We start from the raw sequence: 22,666 nt of genomic DNA on the forward strand, positions 1-22,666 counted from the left end.
CTGTTTTTCATGCATATAAAGAAATTAGATTAAAAATAAAAAATGTGAATCGTTCCAGGTTAAATGTGACATTTTTATATGACTTTAAATCAGACCTGACTGTGACCGATCGCTGCTTGTTTTCTGACAAATGCTTAATCCTTACATTTGTCTGTTAATAAAATATATGTAAATCCATTCACATCTCTGACATCAAGTTAATATACGGTCTATCCCACGAGCCGAGCAGAGACACATCAGAAACTGACCCAGCTCCCTGTCGAAACATATAACACGTTTTCTAACAAGGACGGGATGATCTGCAGCCTGATCAGCACAGACAGAACCAGCAGCAGTATAAACACAGCTGCTATAATCCGGATTTATGACGGCATTATTCCAAACATGCACCGGCCCTGCAGATCACCAGGGGTGTCTCCAGGATTTCTGGACACCATGAAGACTGCACATTGGGCCCCTCCTCGGCCAACCCTGAGATTATACAATAAGCACACCTCCATTATACAAATGAGCCATTAAAGGATATAAATGAAGGCTTGCTCCTTCAACTCTTTTAGGTGTTTCAAAATGATACAGTCACTTAAATTTAATGATCAACACTATCAAAAAAAGTACTGAAGCTTTTAAAAAACAAAATCTATTTCGTCAGTCCATCAATAATTTCAGCAATCTCCTGCACACTGTTTAAGTTGCACAAAAATATTTCCAACGTATTTGTGCAATTTAGACCATAGTGCAGGAGTTTGCTCGCAATTTTTGATCATTTAAATCAAACAATAATAGTTAAATTAAAATTAGCACTCCATCTTTTTTGTGTGTGAATTGTTTTTATGTTTTTTTTATAAGAACTATTTTCAGAGTTCAGGAAGAGTTAAGCATCATGTGCATGCATCTGTCCAGTTTTTCAATGCAGAAAAACATTGGTAATTTTTTGGTGTAGGTCTAAATCAAAACATTGCCAATGTGTTTTTGCAATTTAGACCTTCTGCAGGAGTTTGCCTGCAATATTTGATAATTAAATACAAGAAATTACCCAAAGGTGACTTCTGTTTGGCAGGGTGTAGACTGACCCTTGACATGTCTTACATTAGATTTTTAAAATGTGAGGCCATAAAATGTCTTTAAATAGGTCTGAAATTTTAGAAGGCACATGTCTGAATACTTCATCAAATCTACACTGTCATTATGTTATATAGTTATTTCTTGTTTATTTGCTTGTTCACTTGTCGATTCACTGCATCTACGGCAGAGTTTCCTGTACACGTTTACACACCGTGAACAGAAGAGAGAAAAGAGGACATGCCAGATAAAGTAAATTTGGCTTCAAGATGAAAAAAAAACAGAGAATTGTTGGCATGATATGCAAAGAAAAGTATAATCTTGAGACGATCAGATCCAAAATCCAGAAAGCACAAACTCCACGTGGTGCAAAACCTATTAATTGTTCTTTGTTTGGCCCTTAAAAAGTCTTAAATGTCATTTTATGCGCAGAAAACCTGTTTTTGTTACCGTGCTGAAACCAGTATCAATATCATTAGATTTTTACTATCGAATAAAATTCTGCTATCGTGACAACTCTAAATAATCATAACTTTGTGTTATACATTTAGAAGGTCAGTTGTACTTTAAATTAATCAAACAATGAATTAAATTGTGTAATAAATGCAACTGTCATTGGCACTGGCATTTGGATAATTTTGAAGTTCTTTATTTTCAGGATAAGTAAATTATCATCATATCATGTTGATTCATTGGTCCAGTTTTCTCTTTACTCTGACAGAAACTAAAACTATAGATTTATTTCAGCACTAAAAAGGGCCCGAATCCCTTTGGGGCCCTTTTTAGTCTAGTGAGCCCCACACTTTCCCCCCCTCTATTACACCCATGACACTGTAAAACATCTCACAGTAGTTTCATATTAACAAAAAATCTATGCAGAAAACAAGCTGCTCTAAACATGAAATAAATAAATCAAATAGTCTCCTCTCCTCTATTCTGCACATTAGAGGCTGACGTCTGCTCTGCACATGGGTGCGTGTGACCTCAGAGCGTGGTGTAAAGTGTTCGTGCGCGTGCGCCTGCAGGACTACTTAGCAGGCCCATTGACATTAAAGAGAGGTAAACAGAGGGGAGGGCTGTTACCATTGGTTGAGAGGGGCTGTGAGGTCGGACTCCGCCCCGGTAGTACACGATGAGGTAAATCAAACTCTCTCTCTCTCTCTCTCCCTCTCTCTCTCGCTCTCTCTGTCAGACACACAGCCTGGCTCTCTCTCCGCTCTCTCTTCAGTGTCAGTCTGCAGTAGTGACTACACACAGACACACAAACAGACACACACACACGCACACACACACACACACCGCTCCTGCCTTGCCAAGCGGCTGTAAGGATGCAGCAGAGGCATGAAGGACTGCGGGCTGTGACTCTCTGAAAAGGAGGATGTTTCCATCGAGAGGGAGAGGGACGCTGTGTTAGAGCGGGAGGAGCAGAGCAGAGAGAAGAACGGGACTCTGCGGGCTGCTGCTGCTGCTGCTGCTTCACCGGGGACCGAGCGGCCGGAGCCTGCGGGCTGAGGGGGAGTGAGCCGCTGCAGGAGGAGAAGTTTCAGGATGCAGACTTCAGCTCGGGACCACCGATAACAAGTTAATACTGCGACGACAAGGACCCGCGTGCGTGCGTGCATGCGTGTGAGAGTGTGTGTGTGTCAGGATGAGTCTGGTCTCGGGCTTCCCGCACCACCCGGTCATGCACCACCACGACAGCCACCACTACTCCCTGCACGCGGCGGCAGGGCGCTGTCACGAGGACACCGGGGCTCCTCCGTACTTCACGAGCTGGCTCATCAGCCACACGGATATGTCTCCCACAGAGTATGGCCTAGCGCCCGGCTACAGTCCAGAGTACCATGGCAACAGCGGCGGAGGGGCCACCGGCGGCCTGGACCCGCACCATCACCACCACTACGGCCCCGGCGGCCTGGTCCCGGGGCCCGGAGCCATCACCGTGAACGGAGCCGCCGTCGGTATGCACCACCACCACACACACCCGCGCCCCGTGAAGCGGAGACCCACCGCAAACAGGAAGGAGCGTCGGCGGACTCAGAGCATCAACTCGGCCTTCGCGGAGCTGCGGGAGTGCATCCCAAACGTGCCCGCGGACACGAAGCTGTCCAAGATCAAGACTCTGCGGCTCGCGACCAGCTACATCTCATACCTGATGGACATCCTGGACAAGGACGCACCGCACGGGGACACGCAGGCCTTTAAGGCCGAGCTGAAGAAGACGGAGGCCCGCGAGGAGCGGCGGAAGAGGGAGGCGGTAAGAGCGCGTGAGCCCAAACAAATAGGCTAACCTTAAATGAAGATTTAAACTAAAGAGGAGACAGACACACACACACACACACACACACACACTCACACACTTGATCTCCACAAACAAACTGAAATACTTAAATTCAACTTGGAAAAAAACACTGGCGCTGCAGCTTTGCTGTGTGTTTGCTGTTTCTCAGGATGGAGGTCTGCAGCTGCACACTCTGTCAAACATAGAGTAAAAATAAAATAGGCTAATGATAATAATTTCAAATTTAATGATTAAATTAGGATCGTGCATTTATGTAGCCTACTAAAATAGCCTAACTCCTAACCAATTTGTTTTTCTCCAGTCACGATTTTTAGAGTGTTTATCTTGTTCTGATCTGAGTCCTGACCGACATTCATCTCTGAGTGTAAACAATCATTATTAATACTCCTGGTTTTATGTTTATTCCCCTGAAAATGTAGAACTGAACGTCACAGTTGTCACTTCCTCTTCACGCTTTTAAAACAATAAAAATGATTTGCGTACAAAGTGAACCAAACATGTTGGTTTAATAAAACTTGAAAAGAAAAACGTTCAAACTCCCACAGGAAGAATTATGTTTATTTTTAATATAGTTTACATATAAACTTCTACATTAAATAAAGTCAAAAGACAATTAAATGTAAAATATGTTAAATTATTACTTTACTTGTACTATTAAATAGGATCCCACTCCGATTTTTTAAACAGTATCCTAAACGAACACGGACTTCGTGGTAAAATCAAAAATTAAGAAAAATAAACAAGACATCATATAGGCTAGTAAAAGTTATCTTAAACTATCTTTTGTGAAATATATGTGTAATTTGAAAATAACAATAGACTCTGTGTACCATCTTGTTCGGCTGTTTTTGAAAGGTTATTGACCATGAGATCGTTAGGCTATCTTTATTTAAGGAGGTCGTCGCTGCTGCAGAAAAGAAAATAATATATATTTTTTTGTCATTGCTATTAAAGATTACAGACAGGCAGCTCTCAGAATACAGAAAAACACAGAAAAGGTAAAAAAAAAAAAAAAAAAAGATAAAAAGGCAGAAACGTAAAACACAACATGTAAACATCGTAGTAAAAAAGCACTGTAATCCTAGTCGTGTACACGGTTGTCACAAGAGTAAAGGGTAATAAATTCAGAGTCCGAGTGTGATTTAATGTGACTTTAATCGTGTTTCTACGCGGCCTCATGCGGCGTTATGAAATGTGCAAGACATAACCTCAAGTTGTTTTTAAGCGTCTCAGACACGGTGAATAAATCTGATCAAAGCGGGATTGAGGATGCTCTATTTAAAGAACAATTAGAAAAATGTCGCTGATGATTTGTAACCTTTAATTAATGAAGAGAGGAAGGAGACAGATATAGATAGTCCGCCTTTTCTCTAGGCCTCCGGGTTATTTTACCTTTAGAACCAAAGTCGCTAGATTAATGACCTTTAGGCCTACATGAAGACAGACAGATAGATAGATATTAAAAAAACACAACACATAGTAGGCTACATAGATTAAAGGGGGGCTGTTAAAAACAACAGCTGATGAAAAGTTTATATTTCATATTGTTCAGGGTTGTTAATATTTTATATTTAAATCTGTGGAGACTTTCAAAACATCCGGGTCTCATAGAGCGACACGAAATGCTTCAAGGCAAGTCACATATCCACGCTTTGTCCCGGACCTTCAGCGTCTCATTCAGACTCACAAGGTTTAGTCCATTTTAACCAAGCTGGGATGCTAAGCTAAGGCTAAGCAGCAGCACATAGCCTTACCTCCCCTCCCCTCCTCCTCCTCATAAACACAAAGATTGAACATAATAACGGGAAAGAGTCCGTGAGAGGGGAGACGCTAAATTGGTTTCCATCCTCAGACAGCTTGGAGCCAGCAGGGGCCACGCGCTGCAGCTCTGTTATTGCTATAGCAACACTCTCTCTCTCTCTCTCTCTCTCTCTCTCTCTCTCTCTCTCTCTCTGCACGCTTTATTCCGCACATTCCCACACGTGCACGCCACACACATCCTGCAGAAACCACAGCAGCATATAACAAACCTGATCAGGACTTATTGATTAGAATTAAACTCATATTAAAACGTTTTTACATTTAAACAATCAAAGACAAAAAAAGTGTTCTCTTTTAGTCCAGGAGATCATCAAACTGCTGCTATGATGCAACACTTTGATTTGAGTTAATTATCCTTTTTTTACAGTTTTAAATGTTGCTAAAAATCAGAAACAGCCTCAGAATTTAAAAAGTATTAATTGTGAGGGAATTCCCAGTGCTCAAACTACAGTACAAAACAAGATTTAGAAAACAGAGCCTTAAATATACGTCAGTGTAAAATAAAATATGAAGTACGGGTTTAATGTAAAGAAATGTGTGTGATAGACTAAAAGGACAAATACATCATATACGTCTGCCTGTTGTTTTGACACATTTATCTCCTGACTGACCGGTCCTTCATCACCTCCTCTGCCTCCTCAGCTCACATGGAGATTTAGTCCTGCACAGAAAGTGTGTGTGTGTGCAGAAACAAAGTGTGTTTGTGTAGAAACAAAGTGTGTGTAGAAACAAAGTGTGTGTAGAAACAAAGTGTGTTTGTGTAGAAACAAAGTGTGTGTGTGTAGAAACAAAGTGTGTGTGCATGGAAGCAAGCTGTGTGTGTGCCCAAACCGAGCGTGTGCAGAAACAATGCTGTTTACACATGCACAATACTCCCAAAAACGTTCCTGAAATTTTCAGGGTGAGCTGCCCCAAAATGTTTCCCTCCAGCCTCGTGGTGCATTTTCTGCATGAAGTGGAGGTGAGCTGTACAAGGAAAACTCTCACCGAGAGAGCAGGTGGAGGTGGTGACGTTTGTAGGCCGTATCGTAATCGGTGTGTGCACTTTACGAAGCGGCAGGATTCTGTTTTCTGTTGACCAGTTTGTTCTTCTCCGCTCATTTGTTGATATCGTTGAAAAATATTGTTGTTGAGTGAAAGGCAAAAATTCTCATAACAATGTCAGACTCTTACGTCATGTCCCGCCTCCTGTGACCTCCCAGCCCCCCTCCTCCTGTCCGACAGGGAGAGTCTTTTGCTGTGAGGTGCATGTGTGAACAAGCAACTCAGAGAGAATCCAACAACGTGACACACACACACACACACACACACACACACACACACACACACACACACACACACACACACACACACACACAGAGGACTGAAGAGAGCATAATAATCGTCTCCTCTCTGTAGGAAGTGTGGAGTCTAATTGAATACAGAGAGCAGATTCTGCTCACATTTCAAACTTAGATCTCTAATCGGAAGATGTGGTGCTGTTAATAACTCATGTCACACTCGTCCTGATGCACACACACCACGCATACACACACACACACACACACACACACACACACACACACACACACACTGTGGTGCTGCAGCTGCTTTTAAGTAGGCTACAGATAATTTATTCATTAAGTCCTTCAAACTGTTTGTTTGGAAAGTTGGAAGATCCTTGATCTTTTAGTAGATGAATCATTAAGGGTATATTTAACGAGGTAAACTTCAGATTCTGTTAGACTAGATGAATTGTTTTTTATTGACCCTGAGGGGAAATTTGTCTTCAGTGCAAAAGTGCAGAGAAAACACACATCTCTGTATAATAAACATGACACAAGACAGGAGCCATAAAACCATGTCAAGTAATGAAAAAAAAATCAGTAAAATAGATCGATTTCCATATGCACAATAAAAAAAACTATAAAGTACAATACATAAACACTTCTAAAAAAGATCCTAAATAAATCAGAACATGAGTTTCATACGGTGCAGGGTCAGGTTCATGTGTTAATGTCACTGATTTTAAGATAACTTTATTAAATGTACTTACATGTAAAAGGAAAGGAAAGGGGTCACATACAAATGCAAATATAATCTACAAAATATTATAATAATAAAAATGTAAATAACCTTAAGTGTGTGCACTGTGTACCCTTTTACTCATGGACAGATCAGAGATTGCACTCATAGTGTAGCGTTTGATTTGATTCATGAAACATGTGACAGAGGATGGAAAAGAAGCTGCACATTATGGATTACATGAGATGTAAACCTCTGTGGAATATGCAAGAATAAATGTTTAATTTATGCAGCAAAAATGTAAACTCAATATAATAAACTATATGCGTTTATAAAACCGTAAAAAAATAAAGTTTGTGTCGACGTGATAAGTGAGCTGAAATACAGGGGAAAGTGTCTGTGAGTTACAGGATTGATGAGCGATGTGCAACATCTTGATAACGTTCAATCAGTGGTGCAGGGTATACTCAGGTATACTCAGGTATACTCAGGTATATGGATAGTTTTCAGTCTCCATAGAGTATATCCACTTCTAAATCCCCTGTCATTCACAGTACAATATTTAGTAGTATGCTTTTACTATACGGTAAAGGGATGACCCTCCTGTCTCTGTCTAATTGGCTGGTTAACACTTACTAAATGTGCAAGAGCCATCGTACATGTCACAGAGGCTGTTTGTCCTCTGCAGGACGGAACACTTGGGGTAAAAAGCCAGAGTATACCCACTTCTTCAGGCACTACTTCGTTCAATAATATAATAATATATACATTATGTTCTCCACTGCATTTATCTTTGTTCTATCTTGACACTGTGTTTGCACATGAGTAAGACATTTAGTGCATGAAGGGAACATTTGAAAAAAAAACATTTGTTCAGTGCAGATTGAGAGGAGTTCAGCTCGTCGGGAGCAACATTTGAGGCAGGTTGTTGTTTAGTGTGTGTCAGCTTTACAATCCCATTCTACTGTCATATAAGTAAACTTTAAAAACTATCACAGCGTGGCTGCAGTATCGTGATAATATTGTATCGTTCTGGCCTTTAACCGTGGTTAACGCGGTGTTCAGGTCAGAATGACCTATTTACAATTTTTAAGAATAACGATACAAGAATGAATGTTTTCAACCTCGTGTTAGAAGGTAACATTCTGCTTCAATAGAGCAGGACTTACTTTCGGCTCAGTTCGGGGTTTGATAGCTGCAGTTTTTTTTAAAGAACAGATCTTGTAAAATGTATTTTATTTTTTTACATTTCGGCTTTATTTCTGTTAAAACATTTCAAGGCTTCAACAGGGCGGGTCGGGAACGTTTTGTGTGAAAACGGACTCAAACGTTTTCACAATTATGTTCCACAAATGTTGAGATGCTTCTGATGTTTCACAAAGTAGTGAAAAACTGAGTGACGCCCGCTCTGTGTCACGTTTGTGATGATGCACTAAATCAAAGGACTGACTTTACCGTACACACACACTGCACACACTCACTGCAAACACACACTGAACACACACTGCACACACTCACTGCAAACACACACTGAACACACACTGCACACACTCACTGCAAACACACACTGAACACACACTGCACACACACACTGCACACACTCACTGCAAACACACACTGCACACACACACTGCACACACACACTGCACACACACTGCACACACACACTGCACACACACTGCACACACACATTGCACACACACACACACACTGCAGGTAGTCATTGATCAGAACTCTGTTTGGATCTCTCACTCAACTTGAACCTTCAAAATCTTTCGATTAAATGTGCAGAATTATAAAATCGTAAACATCACAATGTAAAGATCTGCAGACGATCAGCTGGTGAACGTATTTAAAAAAGCTTCAGAAGACGTCATAGTTCATCTCCTGCAATATTGGTATTTCTGAATACTTGCCATGCTCTGAAAGAAAAGGCTGTGATTTATTTTTGTTAAAAGTGAAGACTTTATAAAACAGAACCAGCTTATTGAGCAGGTATGTTTACTCAGAGAGGGATTAAACTCCAGTAAACTCTGCTCTCTACTCTCTGAACAAAATGAAATACTAAACAATAAACTATGAGCCTGCATTAGACAGCAGTGATACACTGAGGAGCGCAAAGAAAGCAGAAATAAACATGATAATAAATTGTGTCTGCACGTAACGGACGTGTTAGTTTACAACAGATGTTGTTCCAGTTTTTACTCTGAAGCCGTGTGCACAGGACAATGTCACATCAGGAGGATAATAATCATACATTATAAAATATGTGTTCAGAAAATGATGATTTATAATGTTAGAGAAATGTTTCAGAAGCAAACTTATTTGTTAATAATAATTAACTGCGCTCTTTCTAACATCCTTGAATTAGCACCATCAACATTACACTGATTAGCAGGATAGCTACAGTACTTACTAAAACACATAAAAGTAAATATATGATATACATAAACTTCCCTGTAGGCCTTCTAACGGTAGAATAGAATAGATGTTTATTTGCACAGGTACAAAGCAGTACAGGTGTATTGGTCTGTGTGAGTTATGAGTCAGCTTTATAATATTTAAAGATATGAAAGAAGTAAAATAAATGACATTGTTATTACAAAGACCTCAACAGAAACACATTGTGTGTCAATTTCAGTGATTGCAATACACACACACACACACACACACACACACACACACACACACACACACACACACACACACACATCTATAAGTGTAGCTCTGGTGTATTTTTATTGTGTGTCTCCTCGTGTCTGCTCTCCTTATAAACGACAACCCTTTCTTTGATTGGACCTCTTCTACAATAACGAACCAGAAACTTTTGATGGACCAATCAGCTGCTTGTTTATTGCTCGGTCACTTCTGTCTCCATAGTAACACTTTATGTTCATCTTTGTAAACTCAGAGAGAAAGAGGAGGGCGGGATGGAACACCTTCACTATGACTTTATTTATGAGTAACCTTCAGATCCTCTGATCCGGGTCCAGTATTATTATTTGGGTCAGTAATCTCTCCGTGGTGACAGCACGTAACAGCACATCATTTATACACCATCGATCCGGAAAAATATTCCTGATGGATCAAAGTTGATTTTTGAAGAGATGATTTGGTGTTTGATTTGTTAAAGATCACAAAGTGAAACGGGCTCATGATCGCGATGAGAGGAGAGCGGACTGTGTGAGGGACGGGTTGGACCTGATCTCCACTGAGGCTCTGTTTTATTGATCTGCTGTGATAAAATATTTTATTTGTTATCATAAAGTAAAAATTCAGAGAAACACGCTGAGACGTGTCTGAGGGAGGACACGTTAAAAGTTCTGGATCAGACATGAAGATCACAATATTCACATTAGGCCTAAATAAAATCTGACCGGATGATGTCATCATTTGTACTTTTTTATAGGCCTACTTTCTAATGAAATAAAAGTTTGTTTTTATTCTACACTCCTGGGAGGGTACTAAATAGTCCACACGCTGCACCTCTCTCTGGAAATGATTATTATGTAGTCCGCACATTCACTGCTAGTTCAGGATTAACATTGTAATTCTTGAAACCGTCAAAAAGTAGTTTCTCTCTTAGGGCACGTTCTTAGATTTCTTCGTTAAAAAATAATGACGTAATTTAACCGGAAATATTTTTTAAATCTTTGAATCTTGAGTCATTCATCACGGAAATGATTCTAAAAAAAATGAATTACACATTGTTTATACGAGGGTTTTGTTTATTATCATACTTGATACATTGAGAGTTATTTTTCTCAAAAATGCTGATTTAAAAAGAAAATCATAGTGCTTTTTTTTTTACTAGTGGAAGTTCAAACTTTTATGCCCCCTCGCATTTATTTTCTTTTACAATCTAAAAAACACCAAAAATACAACATAGTGGTGTAAATCATTTCTAAATTCAACAGTTTTAAGTGAAAATTAATCAGGAAAATAAAATAATGACCAGGTGTCTCAAAAATGTAATAACTCACAAATAATAATAAGTAGCCTATTAAATCAGATTGCGATTACGTTTTTTTTGTTTACTTAAATATGTGAGAAAATATTTCTTCATAGAATGCATAATAAAGTGCAAAAAATGATAATTGACGAAATTAGCTTTATTACCGGATGTATCTAATTTGATATTCATCATAATTTATTATAAATAATCCACATATTATGAGTTGATTTCATGTTGCCTCGGTCCAGTAAATATCTCTGTTGAAGCAACAATTTGAATGTTTCTCTTTCTTTCCTTATCTTTTTTTAAATAACTTGAGTTTTTCATGAAAAATCCTATTGGAGCGTGCCCTCCGCCCCCTGGTGGATTATCTGTGCACTGCATGTATGCGGTTTAATTCATTAGTTTTGTTTTTTAGGTTAAAAAAAAGATCTGATTGAAAATGCAAAGGTCTCCAAAAATTGTGTATCAAATTTTGTTTCATTCGGCTTTTAAAGGTTTGAGACTTCATTCATCATATAAGCACAGATTTAAAAAAAATTGTGATGGTAAATTTCTAGCCAAAATAGCAAGACATCACGAGTCACAATTATGTAGACTAAATGGACAATTATAAAGTAGACCTTTACTATATATACCCATTAATGGTTAGCCATCCGGACAGTTTCCTTAGCTTATTTTTATACAAACCAATAAATTAATCTCATATTTATTACAGATTTTTTTTTGGTCTAACACAAAATAAATAATTGATTTGAAATGTAAATGTAGGCCTATAGTTTAGGACTAGCTATATACATATATATATATCTATATATATATATAGATATATATACATATATGTATATATATATCTTATACAAAATGACAAGTTTTATTTACAAAATATGATTACAGCTTATAGAAAAAATACAAGTGTGTACACCTACATTTCAATAAATACATAAATGTTTCTGATTTTAATTAAAGATTTTTCTGTCTAAAAAAAAGCTCGGATGAGAGCAAGGCTGTCAGTGTGACGCATGAAACAGACATACGGACTTTAAAACAGTGTTTTAGAAATCTCTCTGAAGTGTTCAAACTGTTCAGGATCAAGAAAACATCAAGCACGGACAGAATCACGTTTCATTAAAATATGTAAAGTATTAGAATAAGTGACTTTATTGTCATCGTATGACTACAGTCTGCTGATCCTCTCTAACGTAAAAAATGTGTTTACTTCATGTGCCATATTCCGTTTTGTAGATTTCCCTGTTATATCGTACAGCTTTTAGGTCTGTTTTTGTCTCTTTTCTTTATCGCACAGCGAATAGACCGACATCAAATTAACCGGACTTCTTTCCGCGGATTGATATAACGCAACATACCACAGAGCCTGTGATAAGAGCCGCTTCCCCAGCAACCGTCTGCTTTTCTTAGTAACGATTTGTTCTTCAATTCAAGGAGGCTATACAAAATGTCACAATGCGTATATTAACAAATAGGTAGGCCTATATTATCCGTAATTAAGAGTGATAATCGACAATTCAACAGTAACAATACTACTCAAAAGTAAAAAATAATGATTAGGCCTATAGCCTACAAATACAAAGAGGCTAAACTAACGAAGAAAAAGTGTAATTCATTATTCTAATTTTGTTTATGAACTTAACAACAGTGATGTATCGAGGACACCAGACTGTTGCTATGCGTAACTGGTCAATGAGATTTAAATAAAGCAGCCTTGTAGCTTACAAATATCCTATTTCACATGACGAGATGTTTATTTTTATTGTCCTGTTCATGTTGTGTTATTTTAATCTCGGATGGTGTATGTCCTTAAAAAGGAGGAAGTTAAATGTGGTAAAGACTGTGAACAAGTTTAACTTTAATTATAAGTCTGTGTGCACGTGCATCACTTTGCATATTATGTCAATAACAATAAACTGTCTCCTGTCTGCAGGTGGAGATACCAAAGACGACCTCCTCCTCCTCGACTTCCTCCTCCTCCTCCTCCTCGTCATCAGCAGCAGTGGTAGATAAGAAGAGTAAAGGACGGACGGGTTGGCCTCAACATGTCTGGGCGCTGGAACTCAAACAGTAGCCTCCCTCATCCTCCTCTTCCTCCTCTTCTTCACCCTGCTCTCCCCCCTCTATGTGAGAGCTGATGGCGCTTCTCCTCCTCCGCAGATGATGGGACAATAAAGATCGCCTCAAAGGACTAACGGCGTCATCTTCATCACCTCCACCCTCTCCCTCTGTGTGGACCTGCACGCGCCGTGTTTCAGTGTGGAGGCACGCGGACAGTTCACTGACGCTTCGCCTTTTGGAGTTTCTGATTGAACGTGACGTCATATGGAGCAAAAACGCGTCTTTCTCGGATCGCTGTTTGAGGGTTTGATCCCTGATTTCCACCTTACAAATCACGTTCGGAAAATAAACCTTTTCAAGTAGTCAAACAAAAACTTCTAACTGAAAATAAAACCACATTAAAACATAGTTTACCGGTAGATGTGATCTTAAAGATGTTCAATTCCAAAATCATGTTATTATTCTAAGAAATTACATCAATATACGGGATGTTTAAGTGCCTTAATCCTTAAAATCAGTGTTTAAGTGGAAGAAAAAAAAACGCCATGTGTAGCTGAAGATGCAAATGGAGCCGTCAAAATAAACGTCAGGAATTTACGACCTAGAAAGAACAAGTGTTGCCTTTAAACCATCATCAGATAAAGAACATTTCTGTTGACTTAAGTTAGCTTTTTGAAGGTTTGATGGTTTATTACCACCTTCAATTTAACCCCAGAAATTAAATATTTTCAAGAAATTGGATTGAAGACTGATTACTGATTTTGTAAGCAGTTTGAATTCTCACATCTTGAGGTTGTTTCAAACCCAAATTATGTTTTATTGCTCAGCTTCCCTGTACTTTGTTCGCGCCTTAACCTGTAAAAATCACAAAGAGAACAAACACTACCATGTGCATATTTGAGGGATGCACAAGAGCCACCTTGTGCATCAAAATGTGATGTTAAAGGGGCGATACAGAGTGTCAGAAATTAACAACCTGGGATGAGAGCATGTATGAAACAGCCGCTTCTTTGGTGGATATTTGTAGAATTCGAAAAACAATTCTGTATAGTTTTGTTTAAAAAAAATAATCTTTAAAACCTCATCAGATAAATAAGTGTTCAGTTGTTTACTTAAGTTGTCTTAATGGGTGTTTGATTTCCACTTTAAATTTACCTAAAAAAAATACACACAATGAAGAAGTTTAATAGAAGATTTGGACTGAAAATAAAACTAAAATTAAGAAATAATTTACCGGTTAAGTTTGTTTAAAGTGATTTGATTCCCGCGTCTTGTTAACATTAAAGCAAAGGATGTTATCATTCAAACCTGAATCAAGAAGTTTTCAGTACCTTAAACATCATAATCAGAGTCAGAGTGGAAGAAAACAAATCATAAATCTGCAAGAGATGCAAAAGAGCCACAAAGTGAGACATCAAAGAGGCGGGGCTAAGCGTCAGAAACTATCAACTAAGGGAGATCATTTGTTGCCTATTGATGAATTCCTAAGGCCTCGTGTCCACCTAGTGTTTTTGGTTTTTATGAACACCCGCATCTTTTTTCAATTGTTTTAAATGAGCAGAGAGCATTCGCAGCAGAAAGCGGCCACCTGAAGAAAAAAACGCAGCGTCAAGCGCCTTTTTTCTGTGCGGCCACTCCAAGAGCTGAAGTTGAAAATCTTTCAGCTCTCTGTGTCTGATTGAGAATTAAACGATCTCGAATAAAAAAACAAACAGGAAAAAGGAACGGAGCAGTGTCGGTCATGCAGCAGTCGTGCACAAACACTTCATGCTAGCGCTCCAGAGTGCACAGCCAGCGCTTTTCTGCACACGGGGCCTAAGGCTGGTATGTGGGTGCTGCCATCTAGCGGTGGCTGCCATTACTGCATCTCCTGTGTCTGCTGCTGCTGCCTGCTTACTCTGACAGTGGAATTCATAGTTGGATTAAAAACGCCAGACAGTAATTCGGCTTGTCAATGTCTAGTTTTTCTCTGCCTTTCTTTGGTGGATATTTGCTGAATTAGAGATATATGTCTCATCAGTTACACCCCATCAGATAAAGACACTTTTTGTTGTTGAATGAATCTAGTCTTTTTGGGTTTTTGATGTTTGATTTCCACCTAAAATTTACCTCCAGAAAATAAACCCTTCAAGAAGTATAACTGAAAACAAAACTACATTAAGAAATTACCCACCAATGTTTTTGATCATTTCTTTGTTTCCTGCGTCTCGTTAACGCTGTAACAAACAAAAATGTCAAAGTGAAAGAAAACAAACTCCCATTATCCATCTTTGAAGGAATGTGAATTATCCACAGAACAAAAGATAAAATATAATCCACCCGTAGATGTTTTTTAACACAATTTTGCTAAAAGTTAAGATGTATGATGCCAGCAGCTCCGTGATCCTCACGACTTTCAACCTTAAGTCGGGGGTTTGATTCATGTTTCGTGTTATTGTTCAAATCCACCCAAACATTTACTACAAAGCAAAACGTTTTTAGAGCCTGAACCCCAAAATCAGTGTCACCGTGGAAGAAAACTAAAGCTACCATGTGCCAAACATCTGAATGTGATGACCCGGGATGAGGACGGGGCTTATTTGGTGGATGTTTTGAATTGAAGATAAAAGCTCTTAAATGATGTTCTACCAGACTTTACTGCAAAGCAAAGCAGCTCCATACCACTGCTACATGGTGAACACACACACACACACACACACACACACACACACACACACACACACACACACATTATTTAATGGAATATATTTATGTGCAATGTGGACGTTTTAAAGACTCAAACTGCCGCTCTGACTGACAGACTGTGTTTGATTAAAGGTGTATGTGAAGTATCTCTCTCTCTCTGTTGTAAATGTAATGACGTCACAGTGATGGCGTAGTGTCCGTGTTGTGATGTGATGATGCTCTGTGTGGGATGTAAACAGTGTCATGACTTTAATAAAGCAGCGCCTGGTTACGGTGACACGGTGTGAGCTCTGAGATTCACAGAAACTTTATTCTGAGATTGTCCTGTGTGATGATTCGTTACTAAACAGCCTGAGATGAGCTCTCATGCTGACAGCGCTCCGTTCTGTCCACATTAAAAATAGATGGATCACATGCTAAAGTTTTGGGAGGTTTTAGGCATCTTTAGGCCACCCTAAGATTTTTTGTATTGAACAAACAGAGAGAGGAAGAATACAAGGCAGTGATTTGAACAGAGTCCTGTTGCCGGTGCTCATTTTATTTTAAAAGAAATCACAGGACGGACAACAAGACAAGTTTAACAGAATAAACAGAACAATGTCAGAAATCAGATCAGAAATCCACTGATCTGAACATCCTACAAACAGAAGAAAAAAAAACAAAGTTAGAGGAGAAAAAACTCTGCATATGAAATTTTTTTAACTCAAAGCAATTTTTCAGCATTTGCATTTTGTTACATTTCATCCAAAGTCAAACTTTCTCTTTGCTTTATGAGAGGGAATCTGTTTCCTTGGGCTCATACTGAATATAAAGTACTGACTTACTGTGGTTACAGGACAATAACTACAGAAACAGGCCAATAATAACATGAGTTTAGACTTAAAATTCTCCTGAATTTGATCTTTTTTGGTATGACAAACATATCACTCTGTAAGAGGCAAATGTTCCTGTGACCAACAGAAGCATCATTATGAATTAAGAGTTGTCTTTATTTCATGTGTTTCACCCCCCTAACATATTTAAAAGTCTATTTAGTCACATAAATCATCCTGAAGCCACAGAATCAGTGACACATATTCAGAGCTGTCAGTCAGTCGTCTTATCTACACTCAGCCGCCTTGTCGTCAGGTTGAGGCACAGCAACACAAAAAGAGAGCTGCAGACCTTTTTCTCGTCCTGACGGAGACGAATGCGAGATGTGATGGCCTGAGTCTGGCCTCAGGTGCAGACAGGAGAGCAGATAACCGGAGAGATGACCCCACAACGACCACAACGCAAACACACCCACATGAGTCAGCTGTAGGAAGCTTTTTAAAGCTAAGTGTTCTGCAGATTTATGTTCTCTTTCTGACATGCTAATAAATAAAGCATGAGGCTGGAGATATACTGGCTTTGTTACCTTGCATTGGCGTACACATCTGGCTGCGTCATGAGCAACTGCCTGATGTGCTGGATCCAAAACACGGAGACACTCGAGGAGGTTACCGTTGTGTGTATTCTAAAATTGGACTATAACAATATTAAAATCAATAGTAACATCAAAACAGAGCAGACTGATAACTGATGGACAGAACACACCGTCTGCACTCTGTTTCTCCAAAAATATTCTCTGTGAACCGACGTAACAGTCCCCGACTTGTTTGCATTTAGTTCTGGTGGTTTCCACATTGAACTCTATTGCCTCCTGCAGACGATTATTGCAATCTTTTAGGGTTATTGCAAGCCACACTGTGTGACACAGATCTTATACTGTTGGGCACGACATGCACGTACACTGTGTGACGAGGTACCTGGGAATCATAGGCTGCGAGGCACGTCAACTCGCAGCATCATTGGCGTCATCAGTGTGCAGCTGAGGTTGCCATGGCGGTAAGCACAAAGCAAGCTCTTGTCATTGTGGCGTTCAAGTGCATAGAAGGAAAAAAAAGATCCGGAAAATAAAAATGTAGACAGTGGTGGCTAGGGAAAAGCTGCATTTCAACAGACTGGTCTTAGATCATAGAAGCATTCACACCGTCAGATGATCATCCTAAACATCCAACACTGTCAGATATTTCTCGCAGGCTATCTTTGGTCAGGAGACCGTGCAACTTGTCATCTTTGATCCTCTCTCACAGTGCGACGTAGGCCACTGTTTTGGAGCCACCAATACTGCCACAATTGATAATCTGGAACGTCCCAAAGTCATACAGTCTGAGTCATGGACCTATTTGTTTTACATTTACAAGAGGAACAAAATGTGTGATGCACAAGGAAATGCTCTCTAATTGGTCGGAAATTTTCTTTCGATGTTCTTAAACGATATAAGCTTACAAGTCCACGTCTGTCCAAGATTGGTCATGCTGCCGGTGTGGTCGTTAAAAAAAGATAACAATCCAAGCCATAATGTGACTGGCTACTTTAGCTGGTTCAATCCAAAAAAGCATTTGTTTCCTGCAGTTTGGTTGGATCGAGGTCAGTTGGTGGTCTTACTGCAAACGAACTGCACCAGAGTCTCTCAAAGAAGACAACTTTAAAAATGTTTATTTTGGTTTGACTATCTCTGAGGATGTAACACAAATAAAAAATGATTCTTGCAAGCACACATATAATGCCATCCTGCGATTGTTGTCTTCAGCTTGTGATGTTGGGCTGCACTCAGAGAGTTCTTCAGGAACAGCAGTAAAACATTTATATTTTTATTGTTTATTATCTTACGAATGCCCTCTGTGTTCATGTCCAGGTACGTATATATCTGTTTGTAGGTGACAAAACCTCACAAATACCTTTAAAAATGAGCGTCGAAAATGGTTAAAATTCAAACATACTTTGAAACAGACATGAAGGAGTCAAAAGCACATACCAACATTTCTGTAACACACACACACACACACACACACACACACACACACACACACACACACACACACACACACACACACACTTATCTGTCGTCTCCTGTCTGTCTCTCTGAGTGCAGCCCAACATGATCGATGACTTCGGCTGGAATAGAACTTTTCCCTGCGATAAAACCAAAACATCTGGCAGCCATTACTGCACCCAGACCCTCTCCCTTCCTCCCCCTCCCCCTCATTCCTCTCTCTCACCTCCCCACCCGTTCGTGTGCTGTGTTTCCCCTCCACCAGGGGGCCGATTTCTCCACAGAGACGTGGGTTATCTGTGAAGGTCGACAGATAGACGAAGCAGCGACTGGCTGAGGCTGCAGCAGTGCAGGCGGACGATGATTTAGTGGCTTTGGTTGATAACAGAGAACACACACGGCAATTAGAAAAGAGTGTGACCGAGTTTTGAGTGTCGAAAAGTAATGTGTGTGTGGAGGGAGGGAGGGAAACAAGAGAAGAAAGAGAGAGAGGGCAGGGAAGAGGGCGGGGCCTTGGCAACCTTTGAAACAAACCTCCAGGTCACTCCATAACAGCTATGATGTAACACACACACACACACACACACACACACACACACACACACACACACACACACACACACACACACACACACACACACACACACACACAGATAGGGCTCTCCATCAACAGACACGTTGACTAACCGTGTGCTTTCTCCGTGTAATCAGCCCTCGTGCCATGAGGTGGAATATTGGATTCATTAGCGGCGGAGCAGAGACAGCCTCCTCATTGTTCTCGTTTTTATGGATGTTTTTTAAAAAGAGAAGGAAAAAAAATGATGTGGAGAATTTATAGCTCTTTACCATATGGAGCCTTCTTTTAATCAGCAGCACAGCACGGGACATGCTGCCTTTTACTATTTAGCGACGACACACAGAAACAGTCATTTCCCTCTTTTAAATTATTCCATCTCTGAGTTGGATTTTAATCTGCAGCCAGCGAGCGTGTCGGCCATGACACGACTGAACCATGAAGAATACATTTAAAACGTCTAAATATATACCAACTATCAGACAATAACCTGTTTTTTAATTTAATCTTTAAATGTTCCAGTTTAACTGCTGCTGCTGCTTTTATTATCTGAGGTTCAGTTACTGGGAACAAGAACATTTTAGGCATGCAGATATTTTTCAATCACACCCAAATTTCCTTCAAAGATTTTATCACACTTCAAATGATTAACATGTAAAGCAGCTCCATCAATACTTGTAAAATAAGCTAAAGACTTCTCCTTGAACTAAAGGCGTTTTCACACATGCACTCCTGAAATGTTCTTTTTTTTTGGCCACAGTGAATCTGAAATCCTCCTGATGTGGTTGTTCACACATGCACCTTACAGCGGGAGACTATCCCTGTCTGACGGGAGGGGCCCGGGGGTCTCCTGAGGCAAGAGGCCCTTATATAAAAGCTATGTGTAGTTTGACAGAATCACAACATCAACAAAGAGAGGAGAAGAACATACTGGAGAACAGAAAATACAATGCAGGAGTTTAAATACGTGCACAGACATCATACAGGTCGCTTGCATACTGTCTATGGTCGGCATTGATCTTAAGGAATAAACGTCACCCCCTTATCCTACTCGCTTGAGGTGAATTCTCCTGATTTTATCCCACTGACTTCTCACATCACTCAAACATCCTGCAGAAAAAATACTACGGGGCTGGCAGGAGGAACTCTGGATAAAGTTGAGGGGAACATTTAGCAGTTTTCGTTCACACATGCAGCTCACTCCGAAGACGTCAGGAGTTTATGCAAGTGTGAAAGCACTAAGAGACAGTTCTTCACATTTACATGGTACATGTCCAGGCATTGTGGATCAAAAATAAGGAGAAAAAGTATCAAGACACACGAAATAAAGATGAAATTCAACAAAGAAAGACAGAATAATGCTAGTATGCATTGCAGTCGTGCAGCAGGTTGGCATGGTGTCTTAAAAGCTGGATCAAGTTTATGATTTGTAATTTAAGCGAGAGTTAGAAATTCGTCTGTTTTCATTCACACACGCAGCTTACTCCGAAGATGTCAGGAGTGTGAAAGTACTAAGAGACAGTTCTTCACATTCACATGGTACATGTCCAGTCGTAAAGTTCCTGCTTTTACCAACGGAACAAAGAAACAGAGAGAGAAAAAAAGATAAACAAAAAAAAAAGGATTCCCCTCTTAAAAAAGGTAATCTAAAGAAAATAGAAAATTCAATAATATATGAATTAATTAGAAAGTATTTAAAGAATAAATTAAAAGTTATTCTCGTGCTCAGAAATTTCAACACCAATAGGCTGATAGGCACTATGATGTCAGGTGTGGTCAACACCTCTAAGTGTATAATGATCATCAGGAAAAACACAAAGTAGACATAGAGGCAAATATATATGGTCATACTAAAAAACGTTGTATCAAAACATTAAAGACACATCCTAAAACCTTACAGCATCATAGGTAAAGAGGAGTAAATGTTTTCATTCATTACTTTTTTATATATTTATATATTTATATATTTTTAGTTTAGTGTCAAATAGAAGAATATAATTCACCTGAAGAAGACCTCTGGTGGAGATGTTGTGATTGTGATGAATTAAAACGTTTTGAGCGAGTGTGAAGGCCTTTCTTTCTTTCTTTCTCTGCTGTCCCTGCACGGCCCGTGATGTAATGTGATGTGACTTTAACTACCTCCTCTATCAAAGTCTAAAATATGTTTGAATATGTTTGAATACAAATCAAATCGTTTCCTGAACAACATTTAAATCTTACAGGATATTATATGTTCTGACAGTGTCTGAGGCCTCAGTTTGAAACATTTAAAGTGACTACAGACGTTAACTTCAGGGTGTTGTTGTCAAAGCAGCGATTCATCCATTTAAAGAAAGCTGCTGAATGATTCCCTTAAAGCTGTATTCATTATGACACATTCATCATTAATATTGTTACATCTAAATGTGATCAGAGATAAAGCTGCAGTCGTCAGGGCTGTTTCAGGTGAAACTCTCGCTTACAGACGTTAAAGTTGAATCTCTCTCTGTCAATCTGTTTGACTGCTAATTAGCCGTGGCTAGAAGTCCTGTTATTTTAATGTATTATTTAACATTTATTTAACCATGCAGGTTGGAGATTTGGTTGCTGAGAGACAGTCAGCAGCACAAACACAAAGTTACAGACAGAGACACAAAGGGAGACAAAGTAGGATTTACAAAACTCTAAAGTGTGCATTAGAATAGAGAGAGAGGAACATCTATGAGTCAAAACTGGGAGTCAGTAGTTCCAGTAGTCGAGCTAAAAGCATCGACATCCTACAGACTCCGCTTCTATGTCTTTCATTTTAGATTTAAAACATAGAAACAAGCTGCTCGAGTTTTACGTCATTCTGCAACAGATTCCAGGCTGAAGGGGCAGAGCACCTAAAAGCTCTTTTCCCAATTTATTTTTCAAGTGTTTGCAACATATACAGAGCACCAGTGAGACTTTAATTAGATGTAACAATGCCTATATGTATTGTTAATTTCAATGGTTGTCCATGTCTGTCTCTAAAGCCTGGAAGAAACGTCAGGATGGTTTCTTTCGTGAGTAGTATTATTATTATTATTGTTATTATTGTTATTATTAAGTGTTGAGTTTTGGTCTTTGGTCTCTGTATTAATGATGGTGTCTTGTTTTGGCCTGAGCATTTTGTTTATGTATGACACAATAATACAATAAAATTATCAATCAATCAAAACATGAACCTGAGAAATAAACTGATCAATACAAAAATATAAAATAAAAGAATTTAATTCCTTTAGCAGCAAAGACTCAGGCCATCTTTGATCATGTAGTAAAGTGTATAGAACAAACTAATACATGGCACCTTTGAGTTACTTTTTTTGACAGCAG

The 22,666-nt window shown here is 39.3% G+C and overlaps 1 protein-coding gene across 1 annotated transcript; it reads left to right on the plus strand.

Moving 5' to 3' along the window:
* The first annotated feature begins 2,229 nt into the window (after positions 1-2,229).
* On the plus strand, positions 2,230-14,828 carry hand2 (heart and neural crest derivatives expressed 2). Its single transcript, XM_061052964.1, has 2 exons — positions 2,230-3,316; positions 13,084-14,828. The coding sequence occupies exons 1-2, from the start codon at positions 2,708-2,710 to the stop codon at positions 13,222-13,224; spliced, it is 750 nt and encodes a 249-aa protein (XP_060908947.1). The 5' UTR covers positions 2,230-2,707; the 3' UTR covers positions 13,225-14,828.
* The last annotated feature ends 7,838 nt before the right edge of the window (positions 14,829-22,666 follow it).

The sequence above is a fragment of the Labrus mixtus genome, chromosome 2 (genome assembly GCF_963584025.1).
Source record: "Labrus mixtus chromosome 2, fLabMix1.1, whole genome shotgun sequence".
Lineage (NCBI taxonomy): Eukaryota > Metazoa > Chordata > Actinopteri > Labriformes > Labridae > Labrus > Labrus mixtus.